This window comes from Wyeomyia smithii, chromosome 2, assembly GCF_029784165.1.
Source record: "Wyeomyia smithii strain HCP4-BCI-WySm-NY-G18 chromosome 2, ASM2978416v1, whole genome shotgun sequence".
NCBI lineage: Eukaryota > Metazoa > Arthropoda > Insecta > Diptera > Culicidae > Wyeomyia > Wyeomyia smithii.
The window spans coordinates 245,160,585-245,177,203 of record NC_073695.1 but is presented as its reverse complement, the minus strand read 5'-3'; the positions used below and the strand labels follow the sequence as shown (position 1 = coordinate 245,177,203).

Sequence of the window (16,619 nt, the reverse complement as noted above, 5' to 3'; positions counted from 1 at the left end):
ACATAACAGTCATAGCGCCAAGAATAGAGAATGTCAACCAAATGACGGTTAAGACGTTTATGCCTCAAACGACAGCAAACTTGCCTACACGCAACGCAACTTTAAATCTGAAGACCCCTCCAAAGCGGCGAGCACGCAGCCAACGATTGCGAGTCGCTCGATCAAACTGTACGATCTATCGCCACCCTTTGCTTTTTGGATCGATACTCGATTAAACACGGGGAAACGGTTTTTTCCTCTTTCCAGCGGTCCCGAACGATGGCGGTGGAATACAGACACACACACACACATGCGCATTTTCAACGGTTTTACACACATCCAAGCAACCCAGCGCTCAAAAGTGGCAGCTGTGCTACGGACTACTTTTGCTTCTTCGGGAAGGCGCAGTGATCCACATCGTGGCACACTACGACCGGTTCGCGGTGGTTTGAGGTGCGAACATAACAAGTTCAGCCACGATCCCGTCAAGAAGTGCAATAGGTGCGTGCGCTTGTTGCGATCGATCAATCGTTTTTCTCTTTGGTTGTGCTACTTTGGAAGGGTGGTTTTGTGCGAAAAAAACTGCTTGCAAGGGGTTCAAATTTTCAACGGTTTGTGCAATGAAACAAAGAGTTCTGTAGTGAAGTGCGTTGGGGGTTTTGAACATATTTTTTTCGAGTTTTTTTTATAACAGCGCTGGATTGCGGAAATGTGCTCGAACACATAGGAATGTGCACCTGTTGCGGATTCCCGTTCGGGATGGGTGTATGACCATGATTTTGTCGTCGTCGCAGCTTGCTTTGGTGTTGTTCTTTTTTATGTGGTTCTCGCATGCTTCGGTACGATCAACATAAAAATACAACACCAACACCGCGTCGCAGCGATCGTTCGTCAGAAAACCATCACAACCACAGGCCGATCGGTGTGCTGCGAATGGTTTAATCCCCATGTTTTGCTTTAGTTGTGAGCGGGAATGATTCAATAAAGGAAACCTGTTATTGACTTCATCCAGCGATCCGTTAAGTTCTTTTTTTATTTCGTTCTGCTTTCGGTTCGATCGAGAGAGTGCTGTCGAAGGCAGCATAGCAGGACCTCCAAAGTGTTGTTGCCTATTTATGCACCGACATGTTTCGCTAGTTTTGGCTGCCATTTTCCGCAATTTAGTCAGAAAGCTGCCGGGAGGCGCTGGTGAGTGCAATCGATTGAGATCAGTGGATCAGCGGCGAACCCGCTTTGTGTTTCCGGGTTACAGTTCACATACAGGCGATTGCCTTGGAAGTGAGATGAAAACAGAAAAGTGACCTCCTCAGGTAGATGGATGCTGACGGTTTTTGTAAGCGATATTATTAAACCCTAATTTGTGAAAAGGTAGAAAAAGCAGGTGGTTTTGGGTGTTTTGTTTACAAGTGCATTTAAAGAGAGAGAAAAAAGGCCTTAGTGCGTGAATAAGTAGCAAAATTATCGTTTTTACAGCTGTATTGAACAAGTTTCTTGACCTTTAGCGAACACTGCCAGCCAGCTATCAGGAATCAGTGAATCGAAGTGGCTAAGAACGAGTTGCGTTCAGAACTCTACACGCATATATGTACTAACACAAGTAAGTGTGATTTCGCCTAATGAAACGATAATACCATGTGCATGAAGAGAACAATTATTGTGTGATGAAAACAACCTTATTTAGACGCACAATTTGAAACAAAAAAAAACTGTGCGAAAGTGAATGTATTTTAGCTTGGATTAGAGAAATTTTTGGAACCGTCGTGAGATTGTTGCTACCGCAATCAATAAAATTGGAGCAGAGCTTAGCAGGCGGGCAGGCAGACAGACAACGAAACGAAGAGATGGCGAAGAAGTGTGGCACACAATGATGGGAATAATTCGCATCGCAGCCTACTACGACGGGTTTGCGCGTTGAGGTACGTCTTTTGCGCCAGCATCGAGGCTTTTGCCTTTTGGTTAAGCTGTTATTTTTTATATTATTATTTTTTTTTGGTTTGGTTTTGTTTTGCACAGTCTACTGTGTATTGCTGCCTTAATGCGGCCGCAGCGATAAAATATAATTGCAACTAGACGTTCGCGATGCTCGATGATGGTGCGGCTGCTAATAAAGTTGCAGTTTGAGAAAGGCATAAATATTATCTCATTGAAGTTTCTGGGAGTACTCGCTGCAAAAGCTGCGCTTTGATTGATAATAACCACTATTCAGGTTTACTGAGAATTGAGCGGTTGAATGGAAATGACAGATTATTCTCAATTCTTTTGTGCGTGAAAATGGTTTATGATTTAAACGTACCATTCGAAAGTTAATTGACGAACCGTTAATATCATTTGTGCTTTGGATTAGGCAATGTGATTATAGATCTTATGTAAAACGACTGGATCGTTGTTAAATTTTCCATGCTAATTGGTTATGCTGAAATCAGACTGAAATATAATTGGAAAGAGTTTCACATGCTGTTCTAGGCGCGATTATATTTTAATCACAGCATGGACGCCATTTTTGACATGCAATTTCTGATAACAACATTGCTAAATGTTGAATGGTTCTAAAAAAAAAATACAATTTGATGCATAAAAACTATTCGATTTGCAAAATTTCTACCGATAAATGATTGTTAACAGAATGTGCAATTTTGTTGAACTTTTCTAGAAAAAGGGTTGAATTTGTTCTAAAACCAAAGAACATACCAAAAAGTTTAATAAAATACAGATTCAAAAAGTCAAGATTGAGACACTTATCATGTAAAGACATTTGTTACCTCTCCTAACACCTACAGTGATGGCACATCTAGTTGAAATATTACTCCCAAAACCGCTTACCGTCTATTCTTAGGGTTCACAATTCACATCCGTAGGTACCCCTTGCGCAACCATTTCTTCTCTCCTTCTTCCGTAGTTACACCTGTTTTACAACACATCCGACCACTATCCGGTGGCTCCGACGAACAAGCTCGGCTGCATGTATGTGTCCGTAAGGTGCTTCTTTGTACTGTTAATAACTTTTTCCACATCAAAATCACTGGAATGTGAAATTTAAATCAATTGTTTAACACAACTCCAACTTAACCCCCCGAACGAAGATGACGAACCATCCAAACCGGTGGACGACAGACCCACGGCACGGCAGCAGGCCACGGTGCTGTGTGGTGGAAATATAATGGAAGAGAAAAAAAGTCGGAGGCAGCCGTGCCCGACGAGCAAACCGCAGCCTTCTGTATGAGTAGTTTTAGTAGGCTATTGTAGTTTCAGAAACCAAACAAGTAACACCACCCGGTTCTGGTGTAAAACTTTTCTCCTATCCGTCGTTGTCGCGCGTTTTTCCAGCCGTGTTTTGTCGCAAACCGTAGTCCGAAAACTGTCCGACCGAGAGCTGGGTGATCGCGCATCTCAGCTAGCGAAGTTCGATCACGTGTTCTCAGCTAATTACCTGCGTGAGCACTCGAGACGATCATTAGTGTGAATTAAAACCGAACAAATCAAAGCAACCGACGAACTTCCAGCTACGATTGCTACGATTACTTTCTCGACAGTTTTTCATCCCAGGAAGCAGCTAACAAATCGTCTCGACAACGGCGGAGGCGTGCAACTCTTGTCGATTCACAGCAAAAGTGACTTGACTTTAGTGTGTGCTTTAGTTTTTTCACCCTCAAGAAAAAAATCGGAGTACAATTTCCCAGCCACCACGCAACCATTGTTAGCCCCGGGGCACCTTTCACGGTAGCACCCTTGGTAAAAACAATAACCAGTCAAACAGCAGCACCTTGCGGATTGATGCGAAACTATCCCACAACTCCGCTGTGGTGCGAAAGGGCAACGGCAGGCAACCGGCGGGGACGTGCAAAAAATTTTCATCTCTCGCTCATAAATTAACTTAATCACAGTTTTATCCACATTTGTGTAACTTTTGCATGCCGGCTGAGCAGAGCACCAAGCCGAGACAAGGCCTGCTTTAGAAGTGTATTTCGTTGTGTATGAGTGTGTGTTACTTTTTTCTCCGCTTGGTAGCTCGGTAGCTAATTATCTTGGTAGGCCAAGAACAGACCTCCTCTCCTATCCGGGCGGACGAAAATAAACTCATAAACGAAACGTACCAATTTGTGGCGGTCGGTCGCGTCTTGTTTTTATCCTTCGGTAGCTTCATTTTTTGCTGTGAAAACGATCAGGTGAAAATGGTAGTTCGGCAAATGCTGCGCAGACACTGCTGGTGTCCTGCTTCTGAGCTGGCCTTGGGCCGTTGAAGACGGAGACGGTTCGCTTAACACCACCTCCGCCACCGAAGCTGGCGGAGAACCGGAGCGCAATGCGTGTTAAAACTGTGCGGCAGATCAAGAACCAGCAGCGGGTCAGCAGAAAGATTCAGAACGAATACGGTTAGTGAGCCATCCCGGCGAAACAGAAAAAAGAACTTCTTTCTCCTGTCTATTGGCAGGAAGAGGCTTTAATGATAAGACAACCATTTAGGCTTTTTAAAGTTTAGAATAAATTTGAGAACGGCAGTCTGTTCACTTTGCTCATGTCACACTGTGGTCCAGAAATGGAAAAAGCTGGTCAGTAATCTCAATCAATTATTTTGGAAAAATTTCACCAAAGACGTTAACCAACCAAAATAATGATTTTTCGAGAAAATATTTTTTTATCTCACTTGTAGGGGAATTTATTACGGTTTTGTTAATGTCCAAAGAAGAGACTTTTTTAATCCCAAAATTTTGGCCGGTTATTTTCTTTTTTGGACCACAGTGTGTCATAGTCGTATGCACGGGAATAGTTTTTAAGATTTGAAGAGACCTGCAGGCCTTGAACTCGAAATTAAGTAATTGAGCAAAAATAGGACCAAAGTTATGTTATCTAACAAGTAACCCTCTAGTGCCCAAGTTTCATTTTTTCATTTTCATTTTTCATTTCATCAATCAACTTTTTTCTGTATAACTAACAATTTTGCTGTACACCACTGCTCTTTTCTATCCGTTCTTGTTGTCATTCGTTTCAATGTTCCACCAATTGAATCACAATGATCTTTACCATGTGATGTCACATTGATATTACATTTTGAATTGAGCTGGCATAAACTCGCTCCATTAAACAAAAATATTGTTTGTTTTATCTGAATTTACTGTTTCAAAAATATTTTTGGGGGCCGTTCCTAATCCATGTGGTTGTTGTTTATGTTTTAATCAATTATTATACACCCTTTTGCCCCCTGTGGTCTATCGTGGGCTTTGGTCAACCTCCCGTCCCTTCATGTTCTTCAACCACGTGGTCTTTCTGCCTAAAATGCACTTTTTTTCTCCATAACAAGTGCAAAAAACTATTTTTTACAGAGAACTTGACATATCTATTTTTTAATCAGATCGTCTCAGTTTTTATGTTTTTTAGCTACTGTTTCGCATCAACTGTGTTGGAATTGTTGTGTAATTTAATTATACATATTTGAAACAAAACTATAAAACAGGTCGGACTCGATTATCGGGACTAACTTTTATAGTTTTTGTTTTAAATTTTTATTTACTATTCCTACGCCACTGCATTATACAAGTTGAATAACAGAAGAAAATAATTATTTCACGTTCGTTGATTCCAAATCGATACCCCGGATAACCTAAAAAAACATTCTGTCGCTTTATTCTCAAATAATATTAAGAAAAATTATCTGTTGAAGAGACCTCCTTCAGGGGAACTAAGTTTCTGAATTAGTTTCGGAAAGAAGTGTGCAGTGTAAATAAAACATTCTTTCATATGAATTTTGGTCCTACTAGCGAGCTTAGGAGTGCGACAAAAGAGAGTAATTGCTCGCCGGGTTCGTCGCTTCTACGATTGCTTATGGGAAAACTTTATTGAGGCCTCTGAAGACGACGCTATTCCGAGTTGATTAAGGGCACCAAAACTCACAGGAACGGGTAACAACAATAGTCTAACATGTATTTTCAGTTTCAGGTCGAACATGTGTTGTCGAACGGTCTTGAATTCAAACCTGAAAAAAAAAAATAAAAATTATGGCCAGAGCCCGACAAAGTCATTTTCAATTGACAATTATCAGGTGATAGTGACGCTTTGACCCGTCGCTTTCAATTGAAAAACTTTTGTATTATTTTCGAGCACTTCGTGAGTCACATGAAACCCAGTCGAAAGCTCTTGCTGTGATTCTGACAACTGAAGGGCTTGAAATTGATACAAACGCTTTTCAATTGAAAGCGGAGATTATCACCATTACTCTCACATGACGATTCTTAATTAATAATGATGATGAGCGCTGGCGGAGACAGAAGGCTTCCATACAGTACTTCACGCATATATATATATATATATATATATATATATATATATATATATATATATATATATATATATATATATATATATATATATATATATATATATATATTTTTTTTTTTTTTTTTTTTGTTTGTTTCAGGTGGAGGGGAAATTTGCATCCAAACCCCTGAGGTGACCAACCTCAGGGAGTGTGGGGTTGGTTTGAATCAGTGACCGGACCCACTAAAACCCCTCCAGTCTCCAGCCCATAATACTCCCCGGGACCACCGCTAGGTATTGCTTCGGGGAGCGGCTTTTGTGCTCTGTGCACCCTCTTGGTTCTATAGATCTCTTTGCTAACTTAGCTAACTAACCTGGAGACTGGCCGTTAGCTAACACTGGCGTGTCGGTGGTCAACCTGTCGCCTGTTTTGCAATTCTAAAACTATTTGAGAGGCGGCTGTACAAACCGCCCTCCAAATGTTTGGGTCTTTACACATCCTCCGAACTAGGTTGTCCGGAGTGGTGTCTGGCCCGCTCACTACCATCATGTCGCTCCGCGCATGCACAAAACGAGGGCACACGAAGAAGACATGCTCAGCAGTTTCTTCCGCATCCGCGCACTCGGGATACATGGGGGACCCCGCATGCCCGAATCTGTGTAGATACTGCCTGAAGCAACCATGACCTGACAGAATCTGTGTCAAGTGGAAGTTAACTTCTCCATGGCGCCTCCCGACCCATCCGGATACGTCCGGAATAAGTCGATGCGTCCATCTACCCTTTGCGGAATTGGACCATTCCTGCTGCCATCTGATCATCGAGAATGACCTTCTGGTGCCTCGTATACCCCTTGTGTCACGTTGATCGAAGCATTCTACGTCCTCCTTAATGGCTATGCTGATAGGCATCATGCCGGACAGGACGCAGATTGCGTCGTATGACACTGTACGGTACGCGCTCACAACCCCCAGGCACATGAGCCTGTAGGTACTTTCCAGTTTTCGACGATGACTGTTGGTACCTAACGCTTTGGACCACGCTGGCCCACCATACCTAAGTATGGACGAAACCACGCTGGCAAGAAGTTTACGCTTGTTGCCATATACCGCTGAGCTATTGGACATCATTCGAGATAGTCCTGCAGCGGCCGTTGAAGCCCTCTTACAGGCATAGTCGACGTGACTCTTAAATGTGAGCTTATCGTCAACCATAACCCCCAAGAGCTTCAAGGAACGCCTTGAGGTAATGGTGCAGTCACCGACTCTGACCACCGCCTGTTGCTCTAATTTGCGGTTGTTCACAACCGTAACCTCCGTTTTATGGTGCGCTAACTCCAGTTTCCTAGAGTGCATCCAGTCTTCGACCTTGCGTATGCAGTGCGCGGCCGTCAACTCGACCTCTTCGATCGACTCGCCGTAGACCTCTAGCGTGATGTCGTCTGCGAAACCGACGATCACAACCCCTACAGGGAACTTTAGTTTCAACACCCCGTCATACATGACATTCCACAACACCGGGCCCAGGATGGAACCTTGCGGTACCCCTGCGGTGATTGGGACGCACTTCTGACCCTCCTCCGTGTTGTAAACTAGTACACGATTCTGGAAATAATTTTCCAGAATCTTGTACAACGACACCGGTACGTGGATGCTCCTAAGCGCGAGCGCTATGGAGTTCCAACTGGCGCTATTGAATGCATTCTTCACGTCAAGCGTGACGATTGCGCAATAGCGAATGCCCCAACTCTAACGCTGGAGTGCTACCTCTGCCGTCTTGGTGACAGAGAGAATAGCATCCAGCGTGGATCTACCTTTCCGGAAGCCGAACTGGTTACTTGCCAGACCGTTTACACCCTCTGTGTACTTCACCAGTCTGTTGAGGATAATCCTCTCAAGCACCTTGCCCGTAGTGTCCAGCAGACAGATAGGTCTGTATGCTGATGGGTCCCCTGGCGGTTTCCCAGCCTTCGGCAACAGCACCAATCTCTGTCGCTTCCACCTGTCCGGAAAGAGGCAGTCATCCAGGCACTTCTGCATGACTGCTCGAAATAGATCGGGGGCCACTTTCATGGCCGTCCTGATGGCCAAGTTCGGGATTCCATCCGGTCCCGGTGCCTTGCTCACCTTTAGGGAGTTGGCGATCACGATGAGTTCCTCATTCTTAACCCTTACCTCCTCCACAACCTCTGCACGGCTGCCGTCTCTCACGGATTGGATGCCCGGCAGGTTGGCCGACCATCCCTGGTCTGTGTCTGAGATACTGGAACGTCGGACGTGGGACTCAGCAACCGGAGGCCAAGGATTTGGCTCGTGTCGTGGAAAGAGTCCCTCGATGATACGCTCCAGCATCGCTGGTGATCGCTCTGCAGGCGCCAACACGCCTTTGGTCTTCGCCATTACGACTCTGTAGGCGTTGCCCCACGGATTCGTATTGGCACTCGCGCATAGCCTATCGAAGCAGGCCCTTTTGCTCGCCTTTATCGCACTTTTAAGCGCCGATCTTGCAGATCCGAATACTACACGGCGCTCTACCCTCTGTGCATCGGTACGTGCACGTTGCAACATCCGTCTTGCACGGAGGCACGCGCTACGGAGGTCCGCTATCGCGTCGGTCCACCAGTATACCGGTGACTTACCATTCCTAGGTTGGCGGGTCCTAGGCATGGTGGCGTCGCACGCCCGCGATAATGTGGCAACTAATTGGTCAGCACTCGGGTGGAGCCAACTGCCCCCCTCGCGCTCTCTTCTCATTGCTTCTGCAAATAACTCGGCATCGAAATGCGATGTCTTCCACCCGCGGACGGTCGGAGTATTGGCTCTACCCGTCGCCTGCCGCCTCACGTTCTGGACTACGCTATAGCAGACCGACTGGTGGTCACTATAGGTGTAGCCATCGTCTACCCTCCAGTTCACGATCAGTCCTGGGCTGGAGAACGTCACGTCGATGATCGACTCCGCACCATTTCTGCTGAATGTACACTTGGTTCCAACGTTGGCCAGATCTAGGTTGAGCTTTGCCAAAGCTTCCAACAAGATCTGACCCCTCCGGTTCGTGCGGCGGCTTCCCCACTCAACAGCCCAAGCGTTGAAGTCGCCCGCCACTACTAAGGGTGTTAGTCCCGTCAGCTCCATAGATAACAAATCGACCATCTGGGTGAACCTTTCGATAGACCAACGCGGCGGAGCATAACAACTGCAGTAGAACACTCCATCCACCTTGGCAACCACGTATCCTTCATTTGAGGTTGACACAACCTCCTGAACCGGGAACTTGCTGGTCGTGCATATGGCCGCCGTACTGGACTTATCTGCAACCCAATTACCGTTTCCGGGAGGAATGCAGTAGGGGTCCGATACGATTGCGATGTCCGACCGCGACTCAGACGCTGCTTGGTATAGCAGCTGCTGTGCCGCATAGCAATGGTTCAGGTTCAATTGTGTCACCCTCACGCCCGTGGTTTCGTGGCCGCCTTACCGGCTGGGCACCGTGGGCCTCCCATAAAGTGCTTGGCGTCCCGTTTTCCAGTACATACCAAGCACTTGGGAGGCTCCCCGCAGTCTTTAGCTTTATGGCCAGCACCACCACAACGCCTACATAACTGGCTCCTATCGGGCCCCTTGCAGGTCCAGGACTTGTGTCCTCCCTCGAAACACCTGAAGCAAACGTCCGGCTGCTGGAGTATGCTCAGGGGACATACTGACCAGCCAACCTTAAGTTTGGCTGTCTTCAGGGCCAGAGTTGCATCGGCCGATGCAAGCCGGAAAGTGGCCACCTGGGTCCCCGCTGGACCCTTTCGGAGGCGAATTACCTCAGTGGCTACTTCCACTCCGCACTTCTCCTTGAGGGCCTGTGCAATATCGCACCTCTCGGTGATTTCATCCAGGTTTTTGAGCTGGAGAGTCACCTCTGAGGTGAGTGCCCGAATTTGCACATCTTTCCCGAGGACCTGCTCGGCTACCGTCTTGTAGGCAGCGCCCCTGTTTTTAGCATCCTTACGGAGCTCAAGGATCATCTCGCCGGTGCGAGAACGACGGATGGTCCGCACATCCGCTCCCAGATCCTTGAGCTGGGTTTCGCCTCTCATTTTCTTCAAGACTTCGGAGTACTTGGACCCCTCCGTCTTGAGTATGAGGGCGTCGCCCCTGCTTCGAGTCTTCTTTCCCGTTTTTGGACGATTTGTCGCCTTCTCGTCGTTGCCCTTGCTGTCTTTTTGGCGCTTCCTTCCTCCCACGGTAACCCAAGGGTTTCCCGTAGCTGCCACTTCGGCAGACTTTTCGGCGGACTTGGAGGCCGTTGGTGTGCTATCTCGTGGGCTTAGCACAACCAACCGTTTCTTGCTGTTCTCGGGGGCTTCCCCCGGAGACTGCCTTGCTCTTTTTGCGGCTGACCCGGAGGCGCAAACCGCTGCAAACATGCAGGTGTCCGTTTGGACCGACTTCGTCGCCCTTCCGGTCACCTCCGTTGCATTCTTCTCTGCAGCCACTGCTCTTGCCTTGAGCTCGGCGTGCTCCTTCTTCGCAGCATCGACGGAGGACCGAAGCATGTAGAGAGCCTGCTTCAGGTACTTCGTCGTGTTGGTGCGACTTTTCGCAAACTCGATTATGGCATCGAGCTGCTCCGACAGCGCTACTACCTTCGGTAGCGTGTCTCGCTGTCTTCCTACCGCCTTTATCAACAGTGGACCAGCCACTGCGATGTCTTGCGTCGATCCGGTAGGCGTACTGCCTTTGCCGTCTTCGCAGGCGTCCTTTACTGCATCCATCTCCGCCTTTCTCGGCGGAGACCTCTGGATGCCTCCTCGTGCAAACGGGGTTTTCAACCCATCTGCGCCCAATTGTTGATCTTCATTATTACTGTTCATTTTTGTTAAGTGGGTCCCCCTTACAGCCGCTATCCTTATCCATACTGGAGTGGTCGCCTATCTGGTCCCATGGTAGTCTATGCCGAAGCAGTGAGGCCATGGCTAGGGGCGGCTGCCATAGCGCCTTATGAGCAACTATGACACCCCCGACCGGCGCAAGTCAGGAAAGGACATCTGATCCCACTCCTGCCCGGTTCCCACCGGGCAATGAATTTGGAACGTACTGGAAGGCCTGCCAGGTTTTACGGGACGGAGACCCCTGCACCGGTTGTTGTCTCGCCGTTTCAAGCCGTTGTCACACGACCTTACTAAGGGAGCTCGGCGCAGGTGCCAGCCCAGAATCGTGGTACGAAAACGAAATCCGATTCTTATCATATGGCGTTGCGACCAGTTACCGTAATTGGGAACTTACTGGCATCAATCCCAATGGGCGAATTAGTGCATTTGGGTGGTGGGAGCGGCACTATTCGCTCCGTCAGAGCTGCTTCCGGATAATGTGACTTTTGTGAGAATTCGGCGGCCCAATGCCTGAGTCTCACCACAACCTAGGCTAGCTCTCGTTGATGGTCCGGGACTGCGTTCTTGCAGTTAGCACTTCCGTGGCCTACGGTAATCGCCAAATACCGACCCGTGGTGGCATACAGCTCTGCCATATATATATATATATATATATATATATATATATATATATATATATATATATATATATATATATATATATATATATATATATATATATATATATATATATATATATATATATATATATATATATATATATATATATATATATATATATATATATATATATATATATATATATATATATATATATATATATATATATATATATATATATATATATATATATATATATATATATATATATATATATATATATATATATATATATATATATATATATATATATATATATATATATATGTATATATATATATATAGGAAACAGGCAGGAAATATTGATCGGAACTTGCGTAACGTATTCATTGGATGCCATTTCCGTTCTAATTATGGCTTGCGGTATTAAAAAAACTACCATCAAACGACGCGTTGTGGTGCTAATTTCAATTGAGACGCTGAAGGAAAGGAAAGAGTCTCTCTCTCCATCACTCTCTCCGACGGTTTCATTTGAAATGATCCGAAAGAAGAAAGAGGGAAAGAGAGAAAGAAGTGATTCGTTGACAGTAGCCGAAAGGAATCAAGTGAAAATGAAACTCTTCGAATCGAAATGACAGCGCGAGTATATCAGTTTTATTGTTTTGTTTCGAAAATGTAGAGCCTAATTATGGCTTTTAAGAGCCAGTTCGCGAGAGGCGCAACCGCATGTTGTTTTTATTTTTTACGATTGGGCTGAAATTTTCAGCGTTTGTTTGTCTATTCAAGGTAGGAACTTTTGCTAATTTTTAATTCTTTTCATTGAGGTTAAGTGGGGTAAAACGGCCCTTGAAAATGATATGTCCAAAAACGTCCAAATACTAAAAAGTGCAATAACTCCTGCTAGACTTGATGGATTTTTCTGAAAATTCGTGGTATTATTCTACTCTAAAAGTGCTTAAAAACGCATGGTCACAATTTAGGGCAAAGAGGTAAATTGACGAAAAAAAACGCATTTTTCTTTTAAAAATTGAGAATTTTCAAGGTCATCCTACTCTTTTCAACATCGCTAGAAAAAAAAATAAGCCAAGTGTGCCAAAAGCTTTGTAGTTGTTTATAAAATGCTAACTTCGGGTTCTGGACCTTTTCTGTAGAGAAAATAGCACCCGAAAATTGCCAAGTGTTTTTCAAGAAAAATATTTTTTTTCGTTATGTAAATCTATTTGTCATTTTTGTCATCATGCCCTTAAGGTCGTATCAACTTAGAGTAATTATCTAAATTTTTCAGTAAATCTATCAAGTCTAACCCGAGTTCTTGCAGTATTGGTGATTTTGACGGTATTTTTCGAGAAAAAAATCTTCAAGGAACGTTTTACCCCAAATTACGTATCTTCTGGTGTAGTAGGTAGCTCTGATACGGTACAGTGATAATTCAAATTTTCACTATAATCTATTAAGTCTAGAAGGAACTATAGTGATTTGAGTGATTTTACCGGTTTTTTGAAAAAAACTTTTTAGGGCCGTTTTACCCCATTTGACACACTTAGCTTATACATGACATTAAAGCTCTTGAGTTGCTCTACAAAACGCCATATTCGGATATTTTTTCTAGCGATGTTGAAAAGAGTGGGATGACCCTAAAAATTGACAATTTTTAAAAGAAAAATGCGTTTTTTTCGTCAATTTACCTCTTTGCCATATATTGTGACCATGCGTTTCGAAGTACTCTTAATTATACTTCATTCACAAATTTTTGGAAAACTCCATCGAGTCTAGCAGGAGTTATTGCACTTTTTAGTATTTGGACGATTATGGACATATCATTTTCGAAGGCCGTTTTACCCCGCTTAACCTCAATGAAAAAAGGAGGAGGTTGTATCCAAGACACGACCGCATAAATGACGTAGAACTACGTACACTATTAACAAATGCATTGAGTGTTTCATTACCCTAGTAACACAACTGGTTTTATCAAAGTTTCATAGCGCTTTTTTGGCTGTATTGAGCGCTATAAAACTTTGATAAAACCAATATTTTTACTTGGGTAATGAGTTATAATGTCTACTAATGAAGGGTTGTGAATTTCTTGAACCAGATTCAGCAGTTAGCAGAACGTGCCGAGTTAAAAACCATACACAGCACACACACAAATCATAGCATATCATAGACACACACACACCATACCATATTATACAGATACATACACATCATACCATATCATACAGACACACACACACACACACACACATCATATCATATCATATCATACACACACACACACTTTATACTATATCATCATACCATACACACATCATACCATATCATACACACACAGCAAGCAAGCGACCAATCAGAGGACGTTATTTTTATTTCAACAAGGCTTGACAATTTTCAATAGTGCAATAGTTCGTAGATTCAAACAACATTTTTCTGCATTTGGGCAGATGCGTGTATAATTTTCCAATCGATTGCTGCAATAATGAAGAAAATCGGTTTGAAACCAACCGACCTATAAGCATTTGAAAAGGGACAAATTTCGTCCCAGTTTTTCAGTTTGCATCCCTGTGTGGTATGCTAAAGTAAAACGTAGTTCTACGTCAAAAATTGAAATTTTGTAAAACTTCCTACCTTGAATACAAACGCTGAAAATTTCAGCCCAATCGGAGAACATCAAAACAACGTCCCTCAGAAAGGCGGTTGCGGCTCTCGCGAACTGGCTCTTAAACTGTACATGTGAATTTTGACGCCCTTAGCCAGGTCGAAAGTGCGTAAAGTTTTCAGAGACTTCAGTTAGGTTTACTCGTAAGTGAACGTAGAAACGACGAATTCGGCGAGTAATTACTCTACGGCCTTTGATGCATTTAAGTGCTCGCTAGGAGTACCAAAACTCACAAAAATTTTTTTTTCTTCATCTAATACAAAAATGCTTTAACAGCCATAATCTTTCATATCGTTTCAGTTTAACCTATTCCGTTTTTGTCGACCAGTGTAATCATTTGGCTTGTTCTTGATGACACTATATGAGCCGTTGAGAGCAAAAGTGGTTTTAAACAATAACGCACGCTTAGCCTTGGGGCTAATAGCAGTCTCAATCAACTAGATTAGTTGAGAGAATTCGTTTTTTTTTTTTTATTCTAATTAAATGTAATAAGATAAAGGCCCAATCGCAGAGAGTATAACGGGGCCGAAATAATTATTGGAGTAGGGAAAAGCCTGCTTGAGTAAAATTAATAAATATTTCTCCTCAAACAGGCATAAAAACCCTCTCATCTTTTCATATACAATAATACAATTATAAATAAGTTACAAATCATAAAACACAATCTTGATAGGTATGGTTCCTGCAGCTTCAAGAGCCAAATATATTTTCGGGAACGTCTTATTCCTGGTTAAGCGCGTAAATAGAATCTGAAATGAAAACAAAAGTGTACTAAATAGGAACATCAATTGATTTAAGGAAGGAATATAGAAGACGCATATATGGGAAATCTAAAATTGCTAAGACATCACGAACAGGGACATTTGGTTGTTTATTCCGAGCTTTAAGAGAATTTTCTAAATTGGATCTAGCTTCACGATATAACGGCCATGACCAAACAACATGTTCAATATCGTGGTAACCCTCGCCACAGGTGCAAAGGTGATCCTCTGTGAGTCCTATACGACGAAGGTGAGCATTAAACCAGTAATGATTGGACATAAGCTGAGACATCATACAAATGAAATCACGACTTACGTCCAATTTGTGGAACCAAGGTTTTAAAGAAACTTTAGGAATAATTGAATGACATCATCTTCCTAGATCTCCATTGTCCCAAGAGTTTTGCCAGTTCATGAGCGACTCTCGACGTATAGAACTAAAAAATTCATTGAATTCAATAGATCTTTCATAAATGTCACCATGTGCCGTACCGATCTTAGCTAATGAATCTTCCGTCTCATTGCCCTCAATTAAAGAATGAGAAGGGATCCATACTAATGTAACCTGTGATGCGATTTCGGATAAAGTACTCAAATGGTCGCGTATTTTATTCAAAAAATACGAAGAACTCTTTATACTTTTTATCGATCGGAGAGCTTCAATAGCACTGAGGCTGTCCGTAAAGATGAAGTAATTGTCTTTAGGCAAATTTTCAACAAAACTTAATGTGTACTGAATAGCAGCCAGCTCTGCGACATAAACAGAAGCAGGGCTTTCGAGTTTGTAAGCGACGGATAAATTATTGTTATAAACACCGAAACCAGTAGATCCGTTGAGAAAAGAACCATCGGTATAAAATGAATTATTACAGTTTATATTTTGATATTTTTCACGAAATAGATTTGGAATCTGTTGTATACGTAGTTGATCAGGCATACTACGAACTTCATTTAACATTGATGTATCAAAAAATAGGGTAGAATCAAAGGTATCTAATGAGTAAATATTATTTGAAGGAAATGAAGAAGGGTTGATATTTTGAGACATGTAATTGAAATGAACAGTCATAAAACGAGTTTGAGATTGAAGTTCAACAAGTCTTTCAAAGTTATTTATTATCATAGGATTCAAAATTTCACTTTTCACAAGAATGCGAGAAGTGATAATCCAAAAACGATCTTTTAAGGGGAGAACGCCCGCTAACACTTCTAAACTCATCGTATGAGTTGAATGCATACAACCTGAAGCAATGCGTAAACAGCGATACTGTATTCGTTCAAGTTTTATGATATGAGTTTTTGCGGCAGAACGGAAACAAAAACATCCGTATTCGAGCACTGATAGAATTGTAGTTTGATAAAGTTTAATGAGGTCCCAAGGATGTGCTCCCCACCATGATCCAGTTACTGTGCGCAAAAAATTACCTCTTTGTTGACATTTCTGTATTAAATATCGAATATGACTTTTCCAAGTGCATTTTGAGTCGAACCAT

The 16,619-nt window shown here is 43.3% G+C and overlaps 2 protein-coding genes across 8 annotated transcripts in view; one reads left to right on the top strand and one right to left on the bottom strand.

Annotated features, from left to right (window-relative positions):
- The window catches only part of LOC129724635 (neuroglobin-like), a 397,507-nt gene that overhangs the window by 183,326 nt on the left and 197,562 nt on the right, over positions 1–16,619 (bottom strand). The gene's annotated exons all lie outside the window — the stretch shown is intronic.
- LOC129724633 (putative uncharacterized protein DDB_G0277255) overlaps positions 454–16,619 on the top strand; it is a 72,901-nt gene continuing 56,735 nt past the window's right edge. For 2 of the 6 annotated variants that reach the window (XM_055679692.1, XM_055679689.1), the window contains exon 1: positions 941–1,895. Coding sequence is in view for 2 of the 6 variants with exons in the window: in XM_055679686.1 (XP_055535661.1) it covers positions 4,280–4,349 (70 nt within the window). In the remaining 4 variants the exon portion in view is untranslated. Of the gene's footprint in view, positions 591–940; positions 1,896–3,227; positions 4,350–16,619 lie in introns of those variants that run through there. The other 4 variants (XM_055679686.1, XM_055679685.1, XM_055679688.1 and 1 more) reach the window with 3 other exon arrangements.